Source organism: Tetrao urogallus (assembly GCF_951394365.1).
Source record: "Tetrao urogallus genome assembly, chromosome: 6".
Lineage (NCBI taxonomy): Eukaryota > Metazoa > Chordata > Aves > Galliformes > Phasianidae > Tetrao > Tetrao urogallus.
In genome coordinates this window covers 12,372,105-12,386,669 of record NC_136819.1, presented here as the reverse complement: position 1 = coordinate 12,386,669, position 14,565 = coordinate 12,372,105, and the positions used below count along the sequence as shown (strand labels likewise).

The window sequence follows — 14,565 nt, the reverse complement described above, 5'->3', positions numbered from 1 at the left end:
GAGTCCTATGTAGCTAGACATCTGCTCAGCCAACAAAGATTTCCAAAAGATCAGCTGCATGTCTGGAAACGTAACCACTGGTGTCTAAAATAGAAGATAGGGAAGCAGAAGTTGTTTATTTGTTGGGTTTGTTTGTTGGTTGTTTTTTGTTGGTTGTTTTTTTTTTTTTCCCATATTGTATGCTGTACCAGAAGAAAAAAGAAAGGAGGCAAAATCCAACCAACCAGCAGACGAACAAACAAACATACCAGAGCCCCATGTAATGGTGGTGGTCAAGAATTGCTTGAAAGGCATATGCCTTAAGTCACAACAAAGCAAAGATATGTCAAAGTTATTTTGCTTTAGCTACAAAACATGCATGCAGGAACACTACATACCTAGGAGGTATGAGGGTTAAATGAACTGATCAATCTTTCCTGTCTATCCAATAACTTGCATTTAAAAGAGGGAGCATTATTTTGTCATTCATTTCTGAGATACAGAAATTTTTTTCATCATTGATGTGCAGCAGAATTCTGAATTCTGGCTGCAAAAAGATGCCAGAGAGCAGATGAGGCAAAATGACAGATTCAGGTAAAACATGAGCAGGCGGCTCACAACAAGTAATGCAGTGCGTGCCAGTCCTGCTCTTCCCTGGAGATGGGGCAGAACTGCCTCAGAAAGAACAGATGGAAACAGCTGCCAACAGATGAACACTGGAAAGGATTCAAGCCACAGTACTTGCTGCAACTCGGGAGTTAGAGGCCTGAGGTTACCATGACAGGTATTAAGATTGTGAACCAGGCAGCTGTCGGTCAATCCTTGGATATGAGACCAGAAAAAGCTGCTATAGAATGAAATCCGTCTACAAGACATTCTCCAGGATCTTTGTAATTCCAGTATGAAAAAGTAAAGTACGTCTCTAACCACAGTGCTCCAGAACAAATTTGTCAAACTGAATTCCTTCATGCTCCCAGACAAAACAGATCTGAGCTGTTGGGTCTGTAAAGTCTTGCTTACACTTCTGCATGGAGAGTTCAGGTGGATTGCATTTAACTAATAGGAGCTTGCAATTTTTTAATCCGGTTGTCTTTCTTACAGAAGAGGATACCAAGAGAGACGTTGGAAAACTGAGCCCTGATGACCTTTCTCAGCACTTGAACCAAACAGTGCTTTTGGTAGAACAGTGTCTTCCTCTTTCGTGCCCAGGATGAAGTCAAAGCCCCCCACAGGAGCCTGTAATGCTTATAAGTGAGTTTTGCCTGGATGGAAGCAAGCCACCAGGGCTTATTTCTCAGAGAAGTCCTACAGTAAGAGGCTTCTTTAATCTGTGGTTGTACATAGTACTAAAATTAAAAGAACACTGCTAATGTATTTTTTGTGAATATGCTTGTGCCATAATTCATTCACTCAAAGCAGTGGTTTCTCTTGACCTTGAGATAAGATTTAACAGGTGGCAAAAAGATAAATTTAGGAAATCCAGTGACGTAATGCTGATAATTTTATGTTGTCTTGCATATTTTCTAGCACACCATGAAGAATAAATAAATTGCAGAAGCTGAAGTGTCCTTGGCAAACAAACAAACAAAATAGCACCCTGTGATATTTTTACCTTTGCTTCTCCTCACCAAACACACTGCTCACTCCCACAGAGCTTGAAATATTAACCCAGCACGTTAATTTATTTCTTCCAGAGTTGCCCTGGCTGTTGGATTTAACCTCTCTCTTGGGAGTACTTCTAAACCAAATGGCTGACTCCATCTCTAGCTTTGTTAATTAAGCACATTACTTTGTTTCTTTCTTCACATTGTTTAATGTAATTGGCATTTGTGCAGCTTTTTAAAGCCATGTTTGGGCCTACATTTTGTACAGCTGGCTCTGATCTGCAAGCTATTTCAAGTGTTTAGTTCTCTAGAAGACCGCCTTCGGAGTGTAGAACATCTGTGCTAAGTACATCCCATGCTTCCTTTCCAAAATGAAGGAAATGACTGGTGTGACACATGTTCTGCCCTGTGTACATTTGTATTTCTATGGCATTACGCTTGTAATGGGAACATTGAATGTTCTGTTTGAGAAAGAGAACTTCATCTACAAGCTGCTGTGATAATATTTGCCTATACTATAGTCTTTGTCCCAATCACCTTTATGCAACTCATGGGGACATGTTACCATATAGACATAAAAGCCTGTGGTTTTTCACACGTAAGTGAATCTTGCAAGTCATGAATTCCTACAGATAAGGGTACCAAAGTTGTGTCAACTGGCAAGAAAGACTGATGGAGTTACACTAGACAGACATCCAGCTCATTAATTTCAGTTGTCTTGGCATGAGAAGATATTCTGTACCTGAATTGAAGAAGTATATATAAAAATTTAGGAAAAAAATAGATCCGTGCATTGGAGAAATGGTCTCTCTCTCTTTTTTTTATACAAATGCTGCCCTCCAGTGGTCTGGAAAAATAAACAGCACACCAAACAACAACCGATAAACACAGTGCTTATTGATTGCAGGAATGTAATTTCTGCTCACATTGTAGCAAGTAGAAAAGAATTGTACCTCTCAGTATCACTTGGATTGTCTAGGCTCCAGCCTCAGGAAACCCACACGTGGCATAAGGCAAGGTGAAGGCAGCTGTAACAACAGGGTATTGCTTTACCAGTATAGGCCTACTGGCTCTCTTCTGTGAATGATCAGCTGAAAATAAATTCTTTCTCATTAATGGCGGAATCGTAATGCTCTGCCACTCAGTGACAGTCAAAACTGCTGACTTCAAATAGAACCTCATGTGAGGAAATAGTTATGAGTTGAACGAACAGGTTTCAGAGGGCATTTGTTCCCCAACGTTTGGATTTTCTGAACAAAAGCAGCCTGGCTGGCAGTCAGTCAGAGACAGTGCAGCACTCAGTGGCTGTCAGTCAACCAAGGGGACCATTCTATCCTCCCAGAATATGAATCCTGATGCAGAGTATAAATCCTATTGAGCCACACGTAAAGCACAAGTCATTCAGATTTTGTCTTTCGAATATGGCAAGCAGCGTTACGATTGTTTTAGGAAAGCGTCAATGTGAAGGAATGTTGCATGACCAAAGTGTAAGGTAGATGATCCCTAGGTGTATTGCCTCCACACTTCCTTGCATGGCTTGAAATGTTCTTTCCAAACGTGTGAGACCATTTCTCAGCACGTCCTGTTCTACACTTCCATTTTAGCTGGAGGTGACTGCATGCCAGGAAATTCACACCCTGCTGAAGGACTCCTCCACCAGAGAATGGCACTGCAATCCTTCTGCCACCTCCTGCTCTTGTGCACGTGCCTTCTGTTTTGTAAACAGTCTCCCCCAGCACTTCTGACATCTCTACTGCGCAGTGAGTTCAAACCTTTTCTCTTTCCTTTTGTCTTCTTTTTCACATAAATAAACCAAATGAAAATAGGTTGCTTTTCCCAAATTTGTGCATTAATAGACAAAAACCTAGCTATTCCTTCAATTTTTCACTCTCTCTCCTTTGAAGCCTCTTTGGTAATGAAATACTTGACTTTTTCCAACATGTTTTTCCTGGTTTATGGGGCTTCAGGTGCTGAATGAAGGCTGTGACTGTTTTTGCTGTTTCCCCACCTACTGATTACCTGTTACTGAAAAGATGAGAAAACAGAACATTGAACTCACCGAAAGGGGTTTCGGAAATAACTGCAATTTGCACGGTGTCCAGCAGATGCTGCTGTTGGACAAAGAAAACCAAACAGCTCAAGGTCAGTTTCAGTGGGTTAGGGAGAACCTGTGCTTCAGAGGGCTTTTGCAGTTCCAGGTTGTTACTCAGACCTCAAATCCGGTTCGTATAGACTGGGAGACCCATCTCACAACCATGTGCTTGCAATATTAGGTGACTGTGCTGAGCCCCAGAACTCTGAATAATTCAATCTGATTCCAAGCAAAAAAAATAAATACAAACAAAAAAAACCCAAGCAAAGCACCAAACCCACTGCCATTACTCTCTCTCTCTGATGAAGTGGGTTATTGGTTGTCAGTTTTGTCTCTCTCTGATGAAGTGGGTTATTGGTTGTCAGTTTTTAATGCATTTTCATATAAGTAATGGAAAGCTTCACTTCACAGGCAGCATTTTCCTTCCTGTTGATGAATATAGGATTATTTGTTGAGTCTTATCCGATGTTGCTAAGACCCACGAGGAAGATAAGTTGGTGATGTTTTAGAAAGAAATGTGAGCTTAGTGTCATGCCAGCTGTATTACTGCGAAGACCCTCAGGTTTTTTGTAACTCTGTGGTTATAGGGTAGATCAGCATTCATTAACTTATATTGTTCAGATGTTATTCAGAAATGTCTACATATGTGAAAGTTATATTTCTGGGTCTTGCCCATAGGGATGTCTTTAGGTTCCTTCTGCTGGCTCAGATAGCTTTGTCAGACATTGCTAACTGCTGGTGAGACCTTGGTGGGAAAAGGCAAAGGAGGCTCTTCTGTATGACACTAGGGCTCATTTCGTGCCGTTTGCCCTGAATCTCAACTATTGACTGTCAAACCACAAGTTTCTACTCAACAACATTCCCAGGTGTACAACAGACTCTGCACAGGCCATTGAGGGAAGGTCTTGGCTGTGGAAGAGATTTACAGGAAAGCACATGATCCAAAGGTTCACCTTTGGATGATGTTCTTCTGGAGATGTTAATACCAGTTCTGTGAGTAGAATGAGCCAGCTCTCCCCTTTGCAATATTTGACCCTTTGAAATATCTCTGCAAAATGCAATCTGTAAAATGAAAACTCCCTTCTCTTCCACATTCAGCAATGCCTATCATGTCTTCGAAATAGCAAGTCATTCTAAAAGAGCAGCACTGATACAAGGCAATTGCCCACTTTGTATTTATTTAATAGTGTTAGATACAGAAGATAAAATATTTTAATATTTTTTCACATTCAGAACATCTGCTTTCCTTTAATTATTAGTAGTTTGCTGACTTTTCCTTGGAGGTGGCCTTCCATAGGAAATGCCAGACAGCTCTAAAACCTTCACTGAAAAGTTTTCCACCCACGTTCCGTCTGGCCCTGTCCTGTCTTGTCAAATCAGCTTGGATAAATGAGGACTCAGGCTTGCAGAGTCCTCAGTTCTCCCCAAGCTCTGCATGTCAGTACAATTGTCCAGATTCAGTCCTTTTTGGTCTTTCCCATCCTGCAGCACATTGATTCAGAATTATACTATAAGTTGATGACTTCAGAGTGTTGGTGTGTGTAGTGCACACTTGTGTGTTCCTGTAGGTCAAGCTAGACTGCAGTCTGTCTTGCAGGATGATCCCTACATGATCCTAACTGGGATGATAATGGATCCCAATTAAGGAAGCAACATTTGCAAATGTTGGGTCAGCCTTGTGCCCATTCTCTGCCCTGCCTGTGTCCCATGTCACCACCAAAACAAAGCTCTGAGTCCAAATGATGTCCAACTTTGAGATGTTTCCACGTTGGCAGGGCTGTATTAGCAATGTGCTGTCCCCTTGATGCATGGAGTAACTTCAGGCATTTATTTTAAATATATCACCTTAGAAACAGACGTGAAAAAATGCACGCGTTTTCTTAAGTTGAAAAATAAATACAGCTGTAATCTAAAGGTATGTTTATCAGCACTGATGCCCCTTGGCCTTACTCCAGTGGATTTCTCTCACTGACATCAGTGGGAAAAAGATGGGCTCTGCACAGTAGATCTAGGAATACTTTTTTCTTCTTTATCCATCCATCTATTTTGGGATGTGCTAAATGCTTGCTCTCTGTTGTAACATTAACATCAGTATGTGGAAACTTGGGTTGCTAAAATAAATCAGTGAAATGCAATATACATGACTTCACATAGAACTGCATGTACATTGTTGAGCACAAGCACTCTGTGTCCGCTGTGCCATGCCAGCTGGACCCAGGGTGCTTCCTATTGTACCCCATGGGGTCCCAGAGTGAGGCAGGGGTGATCTTTGTTCTTCTTAGTTGGATCTTCTTAGTTCCTGACTCTGGAAAATATTTCTTGATTGCCATTACTGTGCCTGTACGTTTGAATTCATGACACTTTCACCAGCCCCAGAGCACAGGGATGGCAAGGTCTATAGTACTTCTCAGTATCATCTTTTCCATATGGGCCTGATTGTTCACTGGAGGCAATGGAATTATCATCTATATGGGAAGCTCTGATTTGCGGGGATCTGACTGTGTTTCTTTAGTTTTTGTGAGTCAATGACACTGCCTCCAATCAGACTAAAGTGGGACTTTTTTCTGATCTTAGCAGTTGCTCCTGATTCATGCTAGTGCGAATTAGAACACTGAAATTCATTTAATTCTTATTTTTAGGGGGAAAAAATGAATGAAAATACGGGGAATAAAAAAGGGAAAAGCTGAACTTTTACAAGCTGGACTGTGTTTTCTGCCCACAGCGAAGCCAACAGGAGACTCTTACAAAGCTGGATGTTGGTTAAGGTGCCGAGAGGGCAGCCCTGCCCCAGCCTCTCTGACCAGCCAAGCCTGGTGTGCCTGCACAGCAGCCCTGTGTCCTCTGTGCCCCCATTCGTCATCCACTGTGGTCACCGCCGCATGCACGATGGAGCTCATGAGTTGTTCCTTCCTTCTTCCTTTTGAAGAGGTACAAGCTGCACTAATTCCTTCAGTAATAATCACCTAAGGGGGAATACAGTGACTGATCTGTCATCAAATGCTCAGAGCTGATGATGGTATCTGTTTATTTGTTTGGCTGTTCTTTTCTCTGTGAAGTTTAAACAAGAGCCATAAGTCACAGGGATATGACAAGGATCAGGTTGTTGTGTGTGGGCTTCAGCAACTGTCCAAATGTACAGATACACCCTGATACTTGCTTATCAATGACAATCTGCTCAGAGCTTCATGTTTTTCAGTTTTGTGGCAAGCTTGCAAGGTTACATATATACACTGAATGAAACATACCCCACCGGTTATTTTTAGAGAGGCTCTAAACAAGAAGCAAATCCCTGGAGCAGTGCTGCCAGAGATGCTTAAAGTTCAAATCCAAATTAAAACTGCCAATCTTGGGCTTAAATTCCAATCTGAACTTGAGGAAAACTGTGATCTGTACCTTGAACTTTGTGACAGAAAGCGACTTCTAAGTGTTTTCTAATGCCTGAGTGTATATGAATATGGTAAAGTCACCTAAAACTAGATCTTACGTGGAAAATCTGAATATTTGGGAATGTAGTTCCTGATCTTGCAAAATATTGTCGTAAGGCTTTAATTCATAGTAGCTGCAATGGAATCTGGAGAGTTTAATTTATTAGGAACTCCCACCTCTATTACAGCTTTGTAAGCTCTCATCATGTAATTGTGAGGTAAATGTGCTTATTTACCTCACAGACCTTCTTAGTGAAGACCACTGATGTGTAAGACTTGGTTTAGAAATCAGTAGGATACCACAGGGAGAAAGCCAACCCCTTTTCAGCAATGTCTTTGCACAAATTAACTGAAAGTGGCGCAGCTGAAGCAAGCACTTGATGTCTTTGCTGAATCAGAGCCTGTGTCTTCTTCCTGCCAAGGCAGCGATCTTAACACCGTTCCTAAATGCACCAGTAACTCTAGAAGCTCTAATGAAAGTCAAGATAATGCCACAGATTTTATAAATAAGGGTCTTTATTTAGAATACTGTTGAAGACATTCTTGGCAATCACATCGTATAAATATATAAAGTTAAAGTTTGGCACAACAAACCAAGCAACATTAAATATATATATTTTTAATTTTTCCTATGTTTGTTTTTAATTTTAGCTTTCATTTTTTTCCCTTTTTCTTCTGTTTTCCTTTTCTTTTTTCCTTTTTTCTTTTCTTTTTTTTTTTTTTTTTTTCTTTTTTTTTTTTTTTTTGCAAAGCAACTCTTATTTACAATTATACAAAAAGTTTTATAAAAAATGGTCCACAACCTTATTTTGGCCAGAACAGGGGTAATAAGAAGAAGTATCTGTCATGCCACTGCTGTTGTAGATTTCTTTTTTCCTCCGTATTCAAGAGCCAGGTTCCTATTCTCCAAAGCCCAAATTTAACATTGGCCATTTCCCCGTATACGCTTTTATCTCTAGACGTATTAAATAACTTTAGTTTAGCAACCAATAAATAACTAAGTGTATTCTGTAGTAGTACAGGTTTGAAAACTTACAGAAGGAATTTTGCATGATATTTTAAAACTGAAACAAGTCTTGAAGTCCCTTCTGCTTTAGAAGGCAAGTCTTGGAGCTTGGCTGAATGGAGCAATTTGTTCTCGGCGCAGTCCGGCTGGACCTGCCTTTATAGCACTTGGTAAATCGGATTGCTGCTGCTGCTGCTGCTGCTGCTGTCCTGGGGAAGTGGGGTGCAGTTGGTGGGGGAAGGAATCTGGGCTCCACTGTCATTCAGGCTTGCTCCTTCCTGGGGGGAACAAGGACTCCCTTCAGCAACAGCTTCAGCTGGAGGCAGTATTGGACATGTGGAGTTGTCTGTGGAAATCCTCTCCACAATGCTTGAGAGGCAGTCGAGGCTGGAAACAACGGAACTCTTCCCATGCTTCGGGTCTAAAAACAAAGAGAAATGTGATCCATTTATCCACTGTGTACTTAAATTGTAAGATGTAGTTCCTTCATAAAACCCCAGCAAGCGGCTGAAGTACGTGTCTGAGAGCATGCAAAAAATCAGAGGAAATGAGTATGAGTGAAGGGTGCCAGCTGTCAGGAAAGGAATTGTAATCTGTGAAACAGAGAAGAGACCCAAGTGAAACACGCTGCTACTCAGGGAGGGTGGATTCAGTCTTCAGAAAGGGAATGGAAGATTGGAATTCTGTCAGGCATCTCTCCAGTTTGGATTAATGATACCTGGTTAGAACAGGTATTAGGCTTCATGCAAAATGGGGTTAAGACTAAAAATCAGTCGCAGAGAGGGATGTATACCTAGATGCTCTATTTGTGAAACAGGAAATGCAGCTCTAACATATCCCCTATACTTGCAAATACATTTACATGAAATCCAGTGCTTCTGCCAGCATCAGCAGCTCATTGGCTGGACAGTCAGGCTCCTTCTCCAGCCTGGCTAAGTGACTGGGGACAGAGAAGGCCACTGGCTGCCCCCATCCTCCATGCTTCACACAGCCATATTCTCAACAGCAGATACTCACCATTTGGTGATTCCGCGTAGTAGCTGCTGTCGTAGCTGTTTCTCCTGCGAGAGCTGCAAGGCGGCCCACTGTACTCCATCTAGAAAGGAGAATAATCTGAGTGAGGCTGGGGGACTGCCTATTCCACAGGTCCAGGAGCCATCTGATTTTGTATTTCAGTGGCTAATCTGTGCCATCACTCTCAGCCAAAATGCTGTCAAGTTTGTGTTGTAGAATGAAGCAGACAAAATTAACTAAAAAAAAGGAATGGATTTACACTAGAATATTTGTGTGTCGTGTTCGTTCCAAAGGGAAATTACCACCATCCCTATGACTGACGCTGTGGTTTTATCAGAGATGAGGTTTTCCAGCAGTTTCATGTATGCCTATGGTCAGTTTAGAAAAGGCAACTCAAGAGAGGAAGGGATTCTTTTGATGTAACTTTGAAAGACTTTCCCAAACATGAGAAAGCCACTTTTCCTCTGAGAAAGCCACTACTCTACCTTTGGATTTCTTTCAGTTTCTCTTCCTACTCTGGTTTTGTAAAGAAAAACCGCTAAACCCTGACCAATATATATGTGGTCAATATGTGAATCTACAATGAAAAAGGCTATATTTTGAAGAGGGGACATTTGTAACTCTCTCCCATCTGCCAACTATTTCACAGTCCCAAGTACTCAGCTCAGTGATTATTATTCCCACTAGAAAACAGAAAAAATCCCAGAAGTGCCCTTGTGGTCCCGTTCTCAGCAGCAGTCCTGTAGCCACCCTTGTCCTCTCCCCATAACCCAAGGCTCTAAGCCTGGGCTCTTTTTTCTGCTGCCAGTAAATGTCTGCAGAGGGATCAAGTGAGAGGAAAGCTGGCTTTCTTCATAAGGGTCAAGGAAAACAACTCCCGCTACTTGGGCCATCCTCTTGTTACCCTGATGAATGACAGAAAACAAACCTTAGACTTGATCGGCTGCCCTGCGTGTTTTCCTCTGCAATTCCCATACCCAAGGGGATCTGCCTCACTGCTGTCCTTCGAGGAACAGACAGCAGAGCATGAAATCAAAGGTGCCCAGGGACCATGTGCTCCCAGGCAACCTCCCACAGAGCTCCCAGGCACACAGGGACTGCCTAACCTTCCTCCCAGGAATCTAACAGATTTCCTTTCTCTTCCCAGAGACCTGGCGTGTGGGGACCCTGCCTCCCTCTGCTGCTGGACTACAAGGAGGAAGGACCTCATCTCCTGCCCGGGGCACTCACCATGCCATCGGAGCAGTTGGAGCGAGGGCTGGAGGCATCTGACTCCCCGCTGTAGTGCTCCAGCACCGGGTAGTACGCATCCTCCTGCTCGCGCAGCAGGGCCTGTAGGCTCTCAATGTAGCGGATGGCGTTGCGCAGGATCTCCACCTTGGGCAGGCGCTGGTTGGGGTTGGTGGAGGTGCAGCGCTTGAGGGTCTCGAAGGCCTCGTTGACCTTGCTGAGCCGCCGCCGCTCCCTCATGGTGGCGGCTTTGCGGCGGTCGGCGTTGGTGGTCTTCCTCTTGCAGGCCTTGCACGCCCACAGCAGGCAGCGGCCGGCCTGGTGGTGCCCGCTGGGCGCCCGCACATGTTCCTCCTCGTGCGGGTGCCCGTGGTGGTGCCCGTGGTGGTGCGGGTGCTCCTCGGGCTTCAGCAGCCCACCCACGTGCACCAGCCGGGGGTCGAGGTCCTCAAAGAAGTGCATGTCCGACGTGTTGAAGCACGGGTCATCGTAGAAGTCGTCGGCAGCTGTGAAGGAGCAGAGGGAGCCCTCCGTCATCTCCATGGGGCCCAGTAAGTCCATGGGGGCGATTGGGAGCGGAGCGGGGCAGGACGGCGGTCGGGGGGCACGGGGGGTCCCGAGGGCGGCTGTATGAGGCGGGCACGGAGCGGGGCCGTCGCACCCTGAGCCAGGCGAGGCTACCGGTGCGGGTCGCTGCCGCCACCAGCACCACCACCACTACGGACCCCTCTACAGCCGCGCCGCCCCGGGAGCGCCGCTCGGGGCCGTATTTATGCCGGAGCCCCCGGCGGGCCGGGGCGGGGCGCGGCGGGGCGGGGAGGGGGCCGCGGCTGACGGAGCCCCCCGGAGCCTCGGCCCCCTGCGGGGTGGGGAGGGGGAGCCGCGCGCGGCGGCACGGCTCGGGCCGAGCGGCCCGCGGGTGCCGGAGTCCCGCGCCTCGCCCGGCGGGACGGCCGCGGCCGCGCGGTAACTGAGGGGGCGTCCGCGACGGAGCCGGGGCGGCGGGGCGAGAGCGGCGACGGGGTCGGGGCTGCGGCGCGGCGCGGCCGCCTGCAGGGGGGAGTAGCGGCTCGCGGCCGTCGGCGGAGCTCGGCGAAGCGGAGGGAAGGGGAGCGAACCGCCCCGTCGGAGCTGCGGGAAAAGGCTCCGGGCCCGTCCGGCGGCTCGCGGAGCCCTGCGCCCTTCGCCCCGCAGCGAGGCAACGGGGCTGCTGCCGCGTGCCTTCCGTCGGCGGCCGGGCGCGAGACGCCGGGCGGGAGCTGTTCTGTCAGAACCGCAGCGCAGCGCCCGCAGGACGGGCCCCGGAGCCGCGAGGTGTCGGGCGGGGCTCGGGCGCGGCTATCGGAGCTCGGGCTGAGGCGCGGGGCTGAGCGGGAGGGCGAGCCTTGTCCGAGCGCGCTGCGGGCACGGCGACTGCGGGAAGCGCGTGGCTCCTCAGCTGAGCCTGCGGCCGTGTCTCTGCAGTGACACACCTGAGTTACAGTAAGTGACTCTTTGCGCCTCGGCTCACGTGTGTACATCTGCGTTTCAGGTTTCTCTTTGAGTTCGAGACTCAGCTTACCTTAATTCCAAAGCCGTTGAAGAGATTGACGTTGCGTCGTGAGTAGTGTTGTGCTGCACGTGTAACGGTGCTGCGGCCCTATTGCTTGTGCAATACGGCTGTGTTGCTTCGGGCCGATAGGCATGGCGGTCAGGGATGTGGAAGAGCAGGACGGCTTTGGTAATGTCTCTTAAGGCTGCCGGAGTCTGCGTTTGGAATATCACTTAAGCTGGGAAGTTTGGGTCTTTCTCCAATACAGAAGTACTGCAGCAGTTCAGCTGTGTGATTTCATTAACTTTATGATTCAGGGAGTTATGGATTCCACGGGCTAAAATTAGCCTCCATTCTGCAGTTATAAGTGCTGGTGACATTCCTACTCCTTTAAAATCAAAGGCAAAGCTCCCCCTGCAGCAAAGCTGAGAGCATCTCAGAAGGTGACAGAGCATCAGCTGGCGGTCGGGCCCGTGGTCCCCAGGCCTGTGGCAGCTCAGATGGGCTGTCACTATGCTGGGTTCTTCTGCTGTTCTATCATTCAATTTTTGCAAAAATTCCCAATCTGCAGCCCTCATTTTCTACTTACTTACTTGTTTTGAAGTACAGAGATAAGAATTGTTAGTCACATTCTGTCATTACCCCAAAGATCAATTTTTTAAAGTAGATGTTTTGGACTCTGTACAAGTTTGTTCTTTCACTGTATCCAGTGCTGAAAAACAATCCACCCCAAGGAGAGCAGCTATTAATCAGCCCTACACATGCAGAAGTGTATCTCCCAGCTGTTCTGAGGCAGAGCAGCAAGCTCATGAAAACACTCCACTGTTATTGTAGAGGCTCTTTGATACGGAAGGAGAGAACAGAATGTTTGTTTTAACCTTTACAGAACAGCCAAAGTAAAAATAATTTGTATTCAAAACAATGTTTTGTATACAGTAAGAAAAAACAAGTATAAATGATAAATAGTTGTATGGTTTAACAGCTGTGCATTGGTTGTCAAGCATTGGTGCTGGCCTTGCTGATCCACTCAAAACACGGAAGCTTTCCTCAGGTCATTGGTTTAATTTGTGGAAATGCTAATTTTGCTAATATTTACCTAAAGCTACAGCATAATCTGTCACTGTGAGTGTGCATCTAGGTTGTATCTGACCCCAGGACACCAGGAAAAGGCATTTGAGGACTGGCACGCATAGTGGTTAATTTGGGCAGAGTGGTAACAGATGGTGAGACTTGGACAGGCAATACTGAGAGACTGCCAGTAATTGCCTATGAATGCTCGTAAGTGCATGAGCTCACCTAAGTGGAAAAGTCAGGAGAAAGCCATGACCAGCTGGTGAATTCTGCTCAGAATTGTCTTGCAGTGAAGCTGCCCTTGAGCAGTTTCAACCTGCTTTAACAGGGGGTTAGACTAGATCATCTCCCCTGGCCTTCTGGCCTCTGTGATTCTGCGAGGATGCATTCCCTGCTGCTGGCACCAAAAGTCCATTTATCTTTCTAATATTTTGCCCAAGGATAGGTTTGTCCAAAAAGATGTTGTGGGCCAGAAACAAGCAAAGAACAGTATTCCAAGATGCTCTTCTCAATGTTGTGCGGCCAGAGTGGAGAAGAGGAAGGGTATGCCATGATCTTCTCCAAGGGACTTGAAGTGAATTCCACACTCTGGTTGCAGACAGCAGCAAGCTCCCTTTCCCTACAACCACAGGAATTTCTTATGCCAGCATTTGGAAATACACCGCTTTTGATTCCTCTTTGGAAGCCTCTGTTGCTGTAACTCATAATTTTAAGTAAAGAATAGGTCTCTTCAGAGCTTCCAGTTTGAATGCTATATTTACTGCAGTGATGCTTCTGTGGCCATACTGGATTATTTGGGCTTTGCTTTGCAAGAACAGATACAGAGCGCATGTATGACCTATGACCGAGCGTTCAGCAGAGGAAGAGTATCTGTACAGCTGCTCTAAATGCTGTTGACCTTATACCTGTTTTACTCTGAGCCTTAATCTCATTTTCACAGGGCGTGGTTGAAATGAAGCTGAGAAAAGAGTGGCAGGTTGTACTTCCTGCACTGCGAAGCATGGAGAGGATCATCCTGTACACAGCAGACAGGTACTGATGACAAAGAGATCACAGGCACATGTGCCTCACAGCCTTGTCACATGAACAAGAAAAGCTTTGGTTATCTACGGTACCTGATTTTTTCTTTTTCAGAAGATACACTGGGAAAACAGCTGACTGTGAGATTACCTAAAAACAATTGTCTCTTCGGGCAGAATCTGGAAGGTATTTCAGAAGAGAGAGAGAAAGGCCTAAAATCTGAAAGAGTACTGGCATGTTTGGCTACAAAGATAATGAGAGAAGAGCCTCTGAGAAGCACGACCAACAATATTTCAGGGAAGAAGCAGCAGCAAGTAAGTCTCACATTGAAAAGTTTAAGTGTTGGGCTCCTTGTTCTGTTAGAATTCATTTAAGATCTTCAGTACTTGAAACTGATGCCTGTATTGTAGGTTAACAACTCTTAAAGGAGACCGCTGTATATCAAATGTTGCCTACTAGCCATGTAGTTTATAACTCAACTAGCAGTTTTGGTCTGTTCATACTTAGTGAGCTATGTATTAATACTGAGAAGGATGAATTCCATTGCTCTTATTCATGTTGAGTTGCAGTCAGTGGAACTAATTGTTGAATAA

The 14,565-nt window shown here is 45.6% G+C and overlaps 1 protein-coding gene and 1 long non-coding RNA gene across 2 annotated transcripts in view; one reads left to right on the top strand and one right to left on the bottom strand.

Annotated features, from left to right (window-relative positions):
* Positions 1-8,264: 8,264 nt before the first annotated feature.
* On the bottom strand, positions 8,265-10,911 carry MYOD1 (myogenic differentiation 1; the record flags this gene model as incomplete). Its single annotated transcript, XM_079537192.1, has 3 exons — positions 8,265-8,527; positions 9,124-9,202; positions 10,351-10,911. The coding sequence occupies 3 exons, from the start codon at positions 10,909-10,911 to the stop codon at positions 8,265-8,267; spliced, it is 903 nt and encodes a 300-aa protein (XP_079393318.1).
* Positions 10,912-14,209: 3,298 nt separating this feature from the next.
* Positions 14,210-14,565, top strand: part of LOC306948278 — a 34,626-nt gene continuing 34,270 nt past the window's right edge. The window contains exon 1 of the long non-coding RNA XR_013792588.1: positions 14,210-14,286. This is a non-coding gene — a long non-coding RNA (uncharacterized lncRNA). The remainder of the gene's footprint in view (positions 14,287-14,565) is intronic.